At 55.2% G+C, this 13,883-nt stretch overlaps 2 protein-coding genes across 11 annotated transcripts in view; one reads left to right on the forward strand and one right to left on the reverse strand.

Annotated features, from left to right (window-relative positions):
- Nucleotides 1-11,873, forward strand: part of GTPBP1 (GTP binding protein 1) — a 26,438-nt gene extending 14,565 nt beyond the window's left edge. For 3 of the 4 annotated variants that reach the window (XM_081822481.1, XM_031018275.2, XM_081822483.1), the window contains 7 exons: nucleotides 119-233; nucleotides 1,734-1,878; nucleotides 2,009-2,191; nucleotides 2,974-3,109; nucleotides 3,721-3,899; nucleotides 5,203-5,403; nucleotides 6,295-11,873. In XM_081822481.1, coding sequence (XP_081678607.1) covers nucleotides 119-233; nucleotides 1,734-1,878; nucleotides 2,009-2,191; nucleotides 2,974-3,109; nucleotides 3,721-3,899; nucleotides 5,203-5,403; nucleotides 6,295-6,387 — 1,052 coding nt within the window. In that variant the 3' untranslated portion in view covers nucleotides 6,388-11,873. The remainder of the gene's footprint in view (nucleotides 1-118; nucleotides 234-1,733; nucleotides 1,879-2,008; nucleotides 2,192-2,973; nucleotides 3,110-3,720; nucleotides 3,900-5,202; nucleotides 5,404-6,294) is intronic. The other variant, XM_081822482.1, reaches the window with a different exon arrangement.
- SUN2 (Sad1 and UNC84 domain containing 2) overlaps nucleotides 10,181-13,883 on the reverse strand; it is a 19,464-nt gene continuing 15,761 nt past the window's right edge. For 5 of the 7 annotated variants that reach the window (XM_081822478.1, XM_081822474.1, XM_081822480.1 and 2 more), the window contains one exon: nucleotides 10,181-11,870. In XM_081822478.1, coding sequence (XP_081678604.1) covers nucleotides 11,757-11,870 — 114 coding nt within the window. In that variant the 3' untranslated portion in view covers nucleotides 10,181-11,756. Of the gene's footprint in view, nucleotides 11,871-13,285; nucleotides 13,494-13,883 lie in introns of those variants that run through there. The other 2 variants (XM_081822479.1, XM_081822475.1) reach the window with 1 other exon arrangement.

Consider the following 13,883-nt stretch of genomic DNA (forward strand, 5'->3'; position numbering starts at 1 on the left):
TAACACTGGTCCATCTGTCTCCTGCTTCTCTCAGTAAGGAGTGGACCAGTCTTGCCCTGGAAGCCTGGCCAAAGAGAAAGCTGTGTCCCCCTAATTGTGTTCCATTTCAACCTTTAAGAAACCCTGAAGCTGTTACAGCGCTTGCTGAAGTCCCCAGGCTGCCGGAAGATCCCTGTGTTGGTACAGAGCAAGGATGATGTGATCGTTACGGCCTCCAACTTCAGCTCTGAGAGGTAATGGGGTAGGGAGCACTCACTGCTGGGCTGGCACAGAGATTGGATGGAATAGAAGATTCTGGTCTCAGTACAGGCTCTCCCAGGCCGGCAGTGTTGCCTGGGAGCGATATCAGGCAATCCAGATTCTGAGGTGCTGGCCTTGCTGAGGTTGGAATCCCAGCTGAGGCTTCAGTGTCTTTACTTGTGAAATGGGAATAATATTCCCTACCCATGGTGGCCTCATAAGTGTTAGAAATGATGTATGTAAAGCACTTGGCACTGTGTCTGGATGCTGGGTGATACAGACACAGCCCTTTTTATAACTGTTACTTAGTAAGTTTTTATACTGTTGTCTCTCAAAAACTCTCTAATCACAGATTAGCATTTGGCTTTTATTCATTAATGTTTCCTTTGATTCCATAAATATTTGTTGGATGTTCTGTACCAGGCTCCTCATCTAGGCATTGAGGATTCAGAGTTGACTCAGGTATAATCCTTGTCCTCAAGGTGGTCACCTCCTTGGTCAGAGACACTCTCTTGATAATAGTGAACTTTGTTAAGTTTGCCCCTTTTCCCAGAGTCTTGGGGCTGCTTAGGAGCCATCTGCCTCCTGGCTTGGTCAGTATACAGCACCCAGAGCAGGCTGGCGTTTTGGCCGGTGGCTGTGTCCCAGTGCTGCCTTCAGTACCATCAGGCGGCCAGCAGAGGGGGTACATTTCAGCCGGCCCCTTTTCCATTCATTCCTCGTGCCTGTTCTGTGTAGGTGCTACTCTGGGAGCAATGGGGAATATATAATTCCTGATCTTGAAGAGTATGATTAACCCTGGATAGGAGACATAGAGGCTGTTGTGATGACTGACGGAAAATCAGGTGTAATCACGTGTAACAGAGATGCAAAAAGTGCTCCCTAGATCTGGGAGGAGTCAGGAGTGCCCATGTGAGAAGGGTTTCCTGGAAAAATCTGCGTTGGAGATGGGCCCTGAAGGAGGAGAGGATTTGTTAGTTGGGTGAGAGGGTAGGAGTCCAGGCAGCAGGATCAGAATGAAGAAATACATGGGGAGCAAAAAAAGTAATAGCTTTTGGGAGAAGAGAAGGTTCTGTGGTCTGGCTGGCAGACAGGAATTTGAGAGAAATAAACCTGCAGAGATGTTGGGAAGAGGGAATTCTGTCTGTCTTCTCTGCAGTGGAAAGGCAGGCAAGAATTTTAGGCAAGAATGTGTGTGCTTTAGGAAGAAGAGGCAGTCATACGAGCCCAAAATACGGCAATGGTAGAGGGACAGAGACAAGGGGACAGATTTCAGAGATAAAACTGAATGAAAGAAGAAGGCCTTGGAGCAGGTGTGGCCAGCACTTAGAAAGCTGGGGCAGGGGGTAGGCAGTTAGAAGGCTGGAGCAGGCTGGTGAGGGGGCAGTGGGGCCCTTAGCAGCAGCACATGTTCCAGAAGCTCTCCTGTTCCTACTCTGTCACCCGGGAGCTGGCCACCTGAGCTCCTTTGTCTTTCTTCACTCTCCACTTAGGATGTGCCCGATATTCCAGATCTCCAACGTTACAGGTGAGAACCTAGATCTGCTGAAGATGTTCCTCAACCTCCTCTCCCCCCGCACCAGCTACCGGGAGGAAGAGCCTGCTGAGTTTCAGATTGACGACACCTACTCTGTCCCAGTGAGTGGCTTCTGGTGGACTGAACAGGATGGGAGGCTGGGTGGGCCCTTTCTACAGGGGCATCAGGGCAAGTATATGGTAGGGAGGACATAAGTGGGATCGACTTACTGGACCCTGGCCTTCTTTGCAGGGTGTGGGGACAGTGGTGTCGGGGACAACACTGAGAGGCCTGATCAAGCTGAATGACACACTGCTGCTTGGCCCAGATCCCCTGGGTAACTTCCTGTCTATTGCTGTCAAATCAATCCACCGCAAGCGCATGCCTGTCAAGGAGGTGCGGGGGGGCCAGACAGCCTCCTTTGCACTGAAGAAGGTGAGTGCGGAGAATACGAAGAACTCCCCTCGGGTTTGTTACGCTGGGCTCTGGGCCATCCCCAGTCGTCCTGGCTGCTCTGTAAGGCAGGGATTACTGACCTCACTTTTATAGGTCAGAAAACTCAGGCTCAGAGAGCCCAAGTGACTTGCCCAGGAACACACAGTAAGTTCTAGAGCCAGGACTTGAGCCCAGGCTTGCCTGCCTGCTTCCTAAGCTCTTTTCCTCCTTCTAGTGCCTGAGGTGGGTCCCCCAAGCTCAGTGGTAAGGTCAGAAAGATACCTCCCTCCTGTGCAGTTGGTCCCTCTATATAGGGTCCTTGGGGTCCATGCCAAATCCTCCTCCCAGTCAGCCTTCTGTCCCTCAGGGATTGGGATAAGTGCTAGCTCTAGGGTCACCTACCTCCCTGCCAACCAAATTAACTAGCAGAGTGGGACTTTCCTTATTCCCTCCAACAGTCCCATTGTGCTCGCCCTGTCCCTTCCACTTGAAAGCTTGCCTACCTCTGCCCTCTCACCACCATCCTTCAAGGCCTAGCTGAAAATGCCAATTCCTACTAAAGGCTTTCCTGACCCCAGTGGCAGTGTTTAGGCTTCCCACATAGCCCTCAAGTTGGCCCTGTATTGTCCACCTGAGAAGGCCTGTGGTCTAGTACAGTAAGAGGGCAAGGCTGAGTTGGGGTAGTCTCCATTCCCAGAAAGGACTCCTGGTCCTCTGGGACCGGGGGAAAGAACCCCTGGGCATTATTGCCTCTGAGGTCTGGGATTCCCTCTTTCTTTCAGATCAAGCGCTCGTCCATCCGCAAGGGCATGGTGATGGTTTCCCCACGCTTGAATCCCCAAGCATCCTGGGAGTTTGAGGCCGAGATCCTTGTCCTCCACCACCCCACCACGATTAGCCCACGCTACCAGGCCATGGGTAGGTGTCTAAGGGCACTGCCAGCCTAGGAGGCCCTCTGCTGTAGCTACCCCAACAAAGTGCTCCAGCTACCCAAACCCCAAGGTTTCAGCTGCAGCCAAGAGTCAGGTCTCCATGCTATGTAGTGATACCCTCTCTATTCTGCCCATAAGCCTCAGTGTTTATTCAGTTCTGCAAACATTAACTGAGTGCCGGCTCTGTGCTGGGCTCTGGAGACCCAGACTTGCCCTCAAGAACCTCATACTCACTCCTTCAGCAAACATCTTTTGAATGCTGCTGTGTGCCGCCTGGTGTTGCCAAGGTGCTGGGGACACAATGCTGGGCAGGGGCTCTGCTGTCAAGAAGCCAACAGTCTAGAGAAGGCACACATGCAGACAGAGTGCCCTGTATTTAGGAACCAGGACCGTGGGTGCAGGGACAGGTGGGGTCTGAGTGTGTGTGACAGGATCAGACCTGAGAGTGGACCTTCAGCTCACTTTACCACACACAGCCCCCTGAGGCCTTTAGCTGACCACAGCTCCAGCAATATTCCATGTTCTCACTCCTGCCTCTCCTGCCTGGAGGCCACTGGGCTGCTCAGTCTTGTGGTGACCCCCTGGCTTTCTTGGCAGTGCACTGTGGGAGCATCAGGCAGACGGCTACCATTCTGAGCATGGACAAGGACTGCCTGCGCACGGGGGACAAGGCCACTGTGCACTTCCGCTTCATCAAGACCCCTGAGTACCTGCACATAGACCAGCGGCTGGTGTTTCGAGAAGGCCGCACCAAGGCCGTGGGCACCATCACCAAGGTATGGCCAGGCAGCCCCCCTTTCCCAGCCCCAGGAAGCATGGGGGCCACTCCAGTTTCAGCCTGTGAGCACAACAGCAGAAGCCCTGCAGAATCCCCCTGACTGCCAGGGACAGAGGCTCTAGTTCCCGCCCTGGGAGAGCTGGAACAGTGCTGAAGTGCGGTCTCAGTGCCATTTTCTCTCTTCCCCCTGAGAGGTCTCCCTGGGCTTTGGTGGTGACCATGGAGGAGAGCAGGTGGGGTTGAGGCCTAGCTGTCGTACATAGGAAACAGTGGTAGGAGAGTGTTTGGGCCTTGGTCGGCCTCCGCGATGCCAGGCGCAGGCTCCAGCGGCCTGGCTGGGGTGGCACCCTTAACAGCAGTGGGTCAGGTTAGAGTGAATGTTGGACAGCTAGGGGTCCTAGGCTTGAGTTCCCTTGGGGCTTGAGCCGTCTGTGTGTCCTGGAGCCCACTTCATGCCCTCTGCAGACTTCACCCATGGCCTTGGGTAGGGGCACTTGATGAGTGATTTGACTCTTGCTCCAAGCAGCCTGTGTGAGATCTTGGGGCCACCCTTAGGCTGGCCTTGCCTCCAGAACGGCCTTCCTCAGGCCCATCCATGCAGACCTGATCATGTCCTTGAAGGCTACTTGCCTCTGGGACTGGCTGAGAGTGGCAGAAGCTACCAGCACATGCTGTAGTGCCCTTGAGGGTATGGCAGTCCTCCCGTCTGCCTTGAGATTGAACTTGGGCCACAGGGGAAGGCTCTAAATCAGTCCCTCCTGGGTGGTAGCTCTTAAGATCCCCGATAGCCAGACTCATCAGTGTTTCCAGATGCTGAACACTCACTTGGTCTCTTTGGGAGGCCTGAAGTTAAAACTTGCCCCGGACTGTTATAGGGGCAGTAGGAGAGATGCAGTTGATGCTGTGATGAGTTTCAGCCAGCTTAGCAAGAAGGAGAGCCTCAAGTTCGATACAAGGTTCTGGGCAGGCCAGACTCCAGCCTAGGAGCTAGGCCAGGTGGGGGATAACCAAGTTGCACAGGCTGTCTATGGGAAGAGCAGCTGGGGCAGGGACTAGGATGGAGCCGGGCTGGGCTGAGGCAGGTGAGACATCAGCTAGGGTAGGGGCAGCCTTGAGACACTGAATGGGGATGACAGCGTCTCTCCAGCCCGCTGCCCCTGTCGTGGCCCCCTTGCCGTCCACCTCACTCAGGACCAGCCAGGCCAGAGAGTCCCTGGGGGTGGGGGCACAGGGCCTGGGCAGCTGAGCCGACGTCCCTGCCTGCAGCTCCAGCCTCATCCCCAACTCCTTGGCTCCTGCAGCTCCTCCAGACCACCAACAACTCCCCGATGAATTCAAAGCCCCAGCAAATTAAAATGCAGTCAACAAAAAAGGGTCCCCTGACCAAACGAGAAGAAGGAGGCCCCTCTGGAGGGCCAGCAGTAGGGGCGCCCCCCACTGGAGATGAAGCTTGCTCTCCAGGGGCTGTGCAGCCAGCTTTGTCCAGCAGTCTCCAGCCACAGGTGAGTGTGCTGCTCAGGCTGGTCTGGTCCCCTGACCACCTCAGGGTGGGAGTGGGAGGGTAACTGTTACTCTAGTTGGTGGAGGTGACAGGAGAGCTTTAGGAGCCTGTGTCTAGCTCCCATGTCTGTAGTTCATAGGAGGTGTCTCCCCCAATTCTTGGCACATAAGTGCTAAGTGTTGTGCTGTTTGTCTCTTAGGGCAGTATTTTCCAATCTTTGAGCTATGGCCTGCTTAAAGCTGATTTAGTTGGTCCTGATTAGCATTTGGTATTAATGAAGCAATAGAAAAATGTCAGGGTTTCCATCTCCCAAGTAAGAGTGCGTGCGGTCTGTGGGAGTGGGATGTGTGTGTGGCAGTCCAGAAGGTTGTTGGAAAGGCGCTGCCTTAGTGGGTCCTCCTGGGTGGGCATTGGTGGCCTTGGACCCCGTATCAGTGTGGTTCTCACTCAGCATCTCCCTTTAGCTCTTTCCCCTGGTTCTGTCCTGGCACCCCCTCATGTTGCTCCTTCTAGGGTCTTCTCCATCTGACCCCTCTTGGGAGAAGGAAACTTCTCTCTGGACCTGTCCTTTCTGTTCTCTCTCCCACATTGAGCCTTTCTCTTTCTACCTATCCGCGGGGGCAGGTGTTGGTTCCTGCTCTCCTTGTGCTTCTCGGAACGGCTCTGTCTCACACCATCTCACGTGTGCCCCACTTGCTAGGATGGGTGCTGGCTCCATCTGACAGAGGAGGAGTGCCATGCTCCAAGTAGTAGATGACTGCTCAGGCTAGGCTGGGACCGTCCTGCCTGCTTGCTTTTCTCCTACCCCTTTTCCTGCCACCTTGCCCCTCTGCTGTCCTACCCTGCTCCCAGTGGGCCACTACTTCTCAAGCTCCTTCTTTCTCCCTTTCAGCCCAAGCCCAGCAGCGGGGGCCGGCGACGGGGGGGCCAGCGTCACAAAGTGAAGTCCCAGGGGGCCTGCGTGACTCCTGCCAGCGGCTGCTGAATCTCCCCGGCCCACCCCCACCACCCAAGGGATCCTTGTACTCTGGCCACTGTTCTACCACGTGGGCCAGAGCAGCTCTGATCACCACCCGCCCTCCCCCAGGCCACAGCGGAGCCTCATCATTCCCCACCCTCTGCCCCCATTTTCCAGGGGGGTTGTAATTTATAAGCTGAGGAAGGTGGCCAGACTTCTGGAGGACTGACCATCATCCACCTTCTTCCCTGCCTTCTTCCTTACTCACATTTTTTGTACACCTGGGCCCTTAGTTTTTATTCTTTTTATTCTCTCGTTAGTGTGTGTGTGTGTGTGTGTATGTGTGGGTGCGCGTGCGCGCGCGCGTGTGTGTGGGGGGTGCAGAAGTGTAGCTGGTCAGGGCCCTGGCAGTCTTTCTCCTTTTTTCCTCTGTGGCTGGCCACCAGCCTCCAGGAGCTGGCTGCCTGCCCATCTGTCCATCCGTCTGTGTGTCTGACAACCTTTAGGGGCTTTCAGGAGCTGAAGAGCACCCTCCTCCCCTGTGCTCACTCCTCTGCACCCAGAGCCCTCCACAGAGCCAGACTCGGGGCTTAGGGGCTTCGTAAGTGCTGCTGCCAGAGCAGGGAGCCTTCCTTCTGCGACTGGGGGGCTTTTAGCAGAATGGAGAGTGGTAGCCTCCTTTTCTCTCTCTCCTCCTTCTCCCCGCCCCCTTAAGCCCCAAAACAGGTAATGCCAAAATCTCTTAAGCTGTAGCCTCTAGATGTGTGGAGGGGAGTGGCACTTGGGTTGTAGGAACCTCCCTGCCCCTAACTCTGACCCTTGCCACTGACCCAAAGACAAATGGTGGTTTTCCTTTCCCCTTGGAGACAATCCTGTGTTTGCCTGGCCAGGCCAGGGCAACTCCCATTGTGCTGATTTTGAGCTGGGGGCTCTGGCCCTTGAACTTTCTATGAATCTTATTGGGCCTTGGGGCACTAATGACCTGGACTGGGATTGGCTTGCTCTGGGTCCCGCTCACCAGCACCTCCTGTTGGTGGGGGTGTGAGGTGTTCCTCTGAGCCAGGCCAGGACTGGAACCCCTTCTTCCCCACTGCAGCCCCACCATGTTGCCCCAGCATGGCTGCTACAGGAGCACAACAGGGAAGGGCCTGAGCCCCAGTTTTGGAAGCCCCATTTGGGGTGTGGGGAGGGCAGGTAAGGGTAGTGAAAAAGATTGTTCTAGGCCCAGCACAGAGCATTAACCCCTCTGGAAGATTCACTGCCTGGGGTGGGGGTGGGGTCAGGGTCACTCAGGCCAGCGACGGCAGTGTGGGGCCCACACCAGCCTGGCCCGAGCTGTGGCCAGAAGCCCTGGTTTTAGGGTGGACTGGTGGGTGGAGATGTGTTCTTTCTAGCCAGGGCAGACACCCAGCTGGCTGGGTCCTTCCTCAGCCTTGCCTCCCTCCCATCCCCAACCGTCCTTCATTCTTCCTGCTTCTGGACTGCTGGTCCCCTCACCTCCCCTCCTTCCAGCTATTTCCAGTTACCACTGACCCATGGCCATGGACTGACCAGACCAGCACAAAAAATAAAAGTTTGTTCCAAGTTGACGGTGTCCTGTTCCCTGCCCCGGCCCCCCAGGTGGAGGTGCCGCCACGGGGAGTGCTGGCTGTGCCTGCCCCCGAGCCCCCAGCTGCAGCGCAGGGCGGGGGCGGGAGGAGCCCAGCTTCTCTCAGACACGCGTGGCTTCAAAATGCAGGCTCCTCTGGCAGATGTGACACGGGACAAGTTGCCAGTCTTCCCTGAACCTATTCCTCATCTAGAGCGAGAGGTAAACAAATGCCTGTGTCGTGGTGGTTGTGAGGCTTCAGCGAGAGAGCGTGTGGTGAGGCTCTGATGTACCAGCCTGTGGGAGGCGCCGCGGACTGGTCCCCCTGCTGCTGCCCGCCGCGCCGGCTCCAAGGTCCTCGGGGCAGTGGGCAGGCGTGCAGGGAGAAAGGGGGCGTTGACATGTGTCTGTGCTGGATGTCTCCCTCACTTAGGCGCTTTCATTTTGAAGCTGTCATCTAGGAGAGAGGTGGCGGTCCCTTTTTCTAGTTAAGGCAACTGAAGCTCGGAGGAACAGCGCCACCATTGGGCACGTTCCTGCCCGCACCAGCCCTCAGCCCCAGCCGTCAGTAGGCGGCCGCTCTGCCCAGTGGCCTTGGGCCCCTGCCTGTCCTTTGTGTGCTAGTTCCTTCTTGCTTTTTGACTCTGGTCCTGCTTATAGGGGCTGTTGCCCACTGGTACCTTCGCAAGAGGAAGGCTGCAGCGTTGAGCACCCCTCTGCTCTCTGTCCCCATGGCAGGTGCTGTGGAGCCCGTGTTTCCACAGGACTTCACTAGGGTGGGACCTTGTTTGAACTCTTTTGCCACTAAGAGCATAACCACTTTCTTTACATTTGGAAGCTGTGGTCTCCACCCTGGCCTCTGCCCTCAGACGCGCAGGAGGTTGGTTTGGATCTCAGTGGTCACCAGACCCACGCCTGCTAGCAGGGGCTGACTGAATACAGTGTTTTACTGTCATTAACAGGGACTCCACAGGTCCTCTACGGGTCTCAGCCCTACCGACTCTCACTTTGGAACAAAACACCAGCCCTTTTATAGCTGATAAAGAATAAAGTTGTTAATCATCTCGAACGACTGATCCTGACCTTTCTGTATGCACAGCTAGCATTTGTGGCGTCTAGTTCGGTTAGGACCCCTGTTCTGGCTTATTGGCCTCCCTGGCCCAGAATAAGGGAATGGGACTATGCCATGGTGCAGGGGGAAACACAGGTTTGGGGGCATGGGGCATGGAGAAAATGGGGTGAGAGCTGTGCCTTGAGGGGTCAGGATTTGAACATGTGTAGATGGGCAGAGGGTACATGTCTGGCCTGGAGGGCACAACCAGGGGCACTGAGCCCTGACTGTGGTAAGTTCCAGGCACTCATTTAGTGGTGCAGCTGGGGGATAGCTCCTTTGTTGAGAGACGTTCTAGATGCAGAGCAGGTGTTGAGTGAAATAGGGAAAATGGGAGTGGTCACTGGGGGTGAGCCATAGGACCAGCTCTTTCCTGGCATAGAGGGGTGAGGGGTTAACTGGCCCAAGGCCTCAGGGCTGGATTTACACTGTACCTGGTACCCTCTCCTGTGGCAGTTTATCCCTAACCCCTCCCCTCCTGACCCATCCCAGCCTCTGTTTTCTTAGATATGGTGGGGACCAGCCCTGGGTCAGGTGCCATGGTCAGGAGCAGAGTATGTTGGAAAGCGTGTTTGTGGAACCACCCCTGGCCCTTCAAGCAGCTTATTGGAGGCACTGAATCTGGGGACATATTGGCAGGGAAGGGCCAGGACCTGTTCCTCTGAGCTGGCAGGTTCTGGCTCTTCAGGGGACCCTTCTCCTTGTGCTATCCCAGCACAGGAACAAGGGACAAATGTCCAGTTCCTACTGTGGAGTCCAGTCCCACACTGAAGGCAGACGTGGTCAGTAGTGAAACAGGTAGATTCGTCTACCTTCTGCTCAAGTGACACCGAGAGGCAGGCAAAGCTGCCCACTTCCTACTGGGATGTCTAGGAGGGCTAATAAAGCCACCTCCCTTCTTTCTTCATCTCCCTTTCTCTCCCCTGAGCCCAGAATCCCAGAGCAGGGCCAGCCTTAAGCCCCGTTCTTCATCCCAGCTGGGTTTTAGTGGAGAAGCCTGGGTTTCTGAAGTTCAGGGGTAAGTCTTTGGGGCATTGTTTTGGTTCAGAGTTCATTCTTTTGTTTTCCCAAGAGCAGAGTCCCTGTGCCAGGGCCAGATAAAAAACTACACACGCCATGAATCCTGGGCATAATTTATTTTTTTTGCATAGGCATAAATTAGAATCTGGAGATAAAAAATTCAGAACCAATAGTGCAGCATTTGTGACAGGAGAGCGCAAAACGAAACCTGGTTGTCTGGGATGGGGCCACTGCCAGAGGACCAGAGGTGGCCTTGGGCCTCCTCTTCCTTCCAGCTTCCTCTCCTACGAGCCCATTTGGGGCTCAGCCCTGCTCCTGGGGCACCTGCCTCCACAGCAGCCCCTCACGGCAGCTGAGTTACAAGGAACTGAAATCAGCCAGTGCCCCACAGAACGGGGCTAGGAATCAAGCCCAAAGCTTTTCAGTTAAAAATCAGACCTTGAAAAATATATACATAATACAGCAGGCCTGCTTGGGTCTAAAAGCCCTATCTCCCTGCTGCCCACCACCCCCGAATGCCACCCCCCCATAGAAAATGAACCAGAAAGGAAACAATCTGAGCAAGAGCTTGAAAGAGTCCCAAGGGGGTAGCTGAGGATCAGGGGCCCTTATAGTCAGGGGCCTGACTAGGATGGGGGCCCACAGTAGACAGACCTCTTCCCACCATGACACCTTGAATGTTACCATCATACTCTTTGGACCACCGCAAGAGCCTAGGGAATACCCTGCTCCTCATCCTTTTAAGCTTACCCCAGCTGCTTATGGCCTCAAACTGGTCTAGGCTCCCTTCACCCTGGGGGAATGTGACAAGCTTGCTCTGGGGCACAGGTAGGCCCTAGCAGGAATGGGGAGCAGAGTGGGCCCTGGTCCCAGCATCAGGAGAGCGAGAGAAAGCAACTAGTCCCAGCAGAGTGGGAATCCTACAGGTTGGCCTCCTGGCCCCTCAGAGGCTCACAGGAGTCAGACCCTCGAGGGCATGGGAAGCCCAACCGCCCACTGTGACCCAGACCAAATACAGTGTAGCGAGGCCTTTGGGGGACCTCATGGGTCAAGCTCCCTTAGGTTGATGGCACTAGACTTCTTGTACAGGGCAGCCGGGCTCTTCTAGGAGCTTCCTGACTGGGGCTCAGTCCCAACCTGCACCACGAGCACTTTCCTCCCAGAGGACCTCACTTCCCTGCCTGCGGATGAGGGCAGCTCACTTGCCCCAGGCCCTCACTTATAGCCCACCCACGGCTTTGGCACCTGCTTCATTCACACACCTACCATCAGCAGCTCCCTGGGTGCCAGCCCCCATCCTGTTTAAGGGGCAGACAGGTTTCACCCACCTTTGCTGGAACATGTCCACTCATTGCCTCTCTCCCTGTCTTTCAATCCCCCACAATATGCTACATATATACACCATCCCAAGAGGGTGAAGTAGACACCCCATGCCTGGCACAAGGAGGACAAAGAAAAGGGACACTGGAGCTTGCTGTCCACCTTGAGCTGTCCCGCTGCTAGGAAAGCCCTATATGTTCTCAGCTCCATCAGGCCAGGGGTTCTTGCTCCTGGAAGTCCGTGCGCTGGTCAAGCATGTGGGGAAGTGGCAGGGTGCTGCTCTCCCACTCCCAGAGAAGGGGGCACGTGCTGAGAGAGGCTGGACTCCCAGCTGGCTGGCTGCAGTACAGAAAAGGCCTAGTGGGTGGGTTCCCCATGCACCCGGAAGCGGTAGATGCAGGTATACTCGGGATGGCCCCAGTTAGTCAAGATCCGTAGCTCTACCACCTGGTATGTGGCCATTTTAGTGTCCTGGGTAGAGAAAGGAGAGGTTAGGAGTGGCCAAGTCCTCAAACTTCACTGACAGGAGGGCAGGAAGGGAGACAGCCACCCCCAGGGTCAGATGCACCGCCCCCCACCACGGGCCTCTACAGAGAAGTGGGCTTCCAAGCTCCCATCATCAGACCATGAAGCAGTTTCCAGCCTATGAGCCAAGGAGCTCCAGGGGCTTCAGAGGTCCTCCAGGGGCCACTGACCCCACAGCCACATACAAATGGCCGTGTAGCTGAGGACCAGCGAAATTCATCCCAAACTGACAGATTCATAGGAGCTATTACTGTCAGTGGACAGAATTACCGTTGTGGAGGGTTTGATAGATGTTGACGCTGGAAAAGAATCCTTTTACTCTGAATTAGGCAGAGTTATTCTCTCTCAAGTTCTCATCAGGCCTCTGGTTTTGTTTTTGTTTTTTTTTTAACTTTATTTATTTATTTGACAGAGAGGGAACACAAGCAGGGGGAGTGGGAGAGGGAGAAGCAGGCTTCCCGCTGAGCAGGGAGCCCAATGTGGGGCTCGATCCCAGGCCTCTGGTTCTCTTTGCTCAAAAAGGCCACAATTTTTGAGTGAGCTTTTGGAGCAAATTTCCCCTGATTTGATGCCAGTAGGCACAGTGCTTTCCTATTCTTCTTGTCTCCTTCTGGCCTTCCACACAGCCTCTTGTCCTCTACCTTCTCCTAAAGGTTCAGTCTACACCCATCCCTGAGCACTCCGCTGGCTCAGTTACCACCCTGGAGCTGACCGCTCAGTCTTTGTGTCTAGTTCCCCTGATCCCTCCACTGGACCATCCCACAGGTGCCTCAGACTTGGTGGCCAAACCCCCCCTGCATTAGCCTGCCTCTTGGCACCTCTGGAAGCCATCCCCTTCTTCCCCCTTCCCCACTTCTGTCCAGCCTGACCCTTGGCTTCCCAACTGTGTATCCACCTCTCCCTCCTCACACCCTCTCTCTGCAGCCACTTCCTGACTGGTCTTGTCCCCTAAATTCACCATTTCCGCATGGTCACAGTGATCTTACAACAAGGTATTGTCACTTCTCTGCCGAAAACATGGCAGTGCCCATCAGGGCCAGAAGTCTTTGGCCTGGTAGCCAGGCCTGCCTCTCTCCAGCCTCCCTTCCTGCCACTGTCCCTTTGCCACCTCATCCAATTCTTCACCCCTGGTGTAGCTCTCAAGCCCCCTGCATAGCAGTCATCTGGGCTGCTTGTTAGAATATTGATTCCTGGGGCGCCTGGGTGGCTCAGTCGGTTAAGTAGCTGCCTTCGGATACAGGTCACGATCCCGGGGTCCTGGGATTGAGCCCTGCATTGAGTTCCCTGCTCAGTAGGGAGTCTGTTTCTCCCTCTTCTTGCCCTCCCCCCCGCCACTCATGTGCACTCTCTCTCAAATAAAATTTTTTTTTTAAGGTTTTATTTATTTATTTGACAGAGAGCGACACAGCGAGAGAGGGAACACAAGCAGGGGGAGTGGGAGAGGGAGAAGCAGGCTTCCCGCCGAGCAGGGAGCCCGACGCGAGGCTCGATCCCAGGACCCTGGGATCATGACCTGAGCCGAAGGCAGTCGCTTAACGACTGAGCCACCCAGGCGCCCTCAAATAAAATCTTAAAAAAAAAAAAAAAAAAAAAAGAACATTGATTCCTTAGGGCTGTTGGAACCTGGGAGCCTATCTCCTGGGGTGGAGACTGGGAATCTGCATTTCTAACAAGGGCCTGGGAGACTGATGCCCACTCAGGTTGAGGCAAGCGCCCTCCCTGCGTGCCCTAGCCATGCTGCACCACCTGAGGCCCAGCTGGATCACCCTCAGACAACTGCCCTTTCTGGGCAGCCTTTTCCATGCTCCCTGTCTGGGATGGGACCCTCCCCTGTGCTGACATCTAGGTGGTGCCTCTCTCGTCCCACTTGGACAGCTGTCCCTGTTCCCTACCTTGAGCTCTCGGAAGGCAGGGGTTGCACTTTTTCTTGCCCTGAGCCCCCAGTGCCCGGCCCAGGGT

Source organism: Leptonychotes weddellii, chromosome 5, assembly GCF_054177405.1.
Source record: "Leptonychotes weddellii isolate Sample4059 chromosome 5, ASM5417740v2, whole genome shotgun sequence".
In the NCBI taxonomy this organism is placed as follows: Eukaryota; Metazoa; Chordata; class Mammalia; order Carnivora; family Phocidae; genus Leptonychotes; species Leptonychotes weddellii.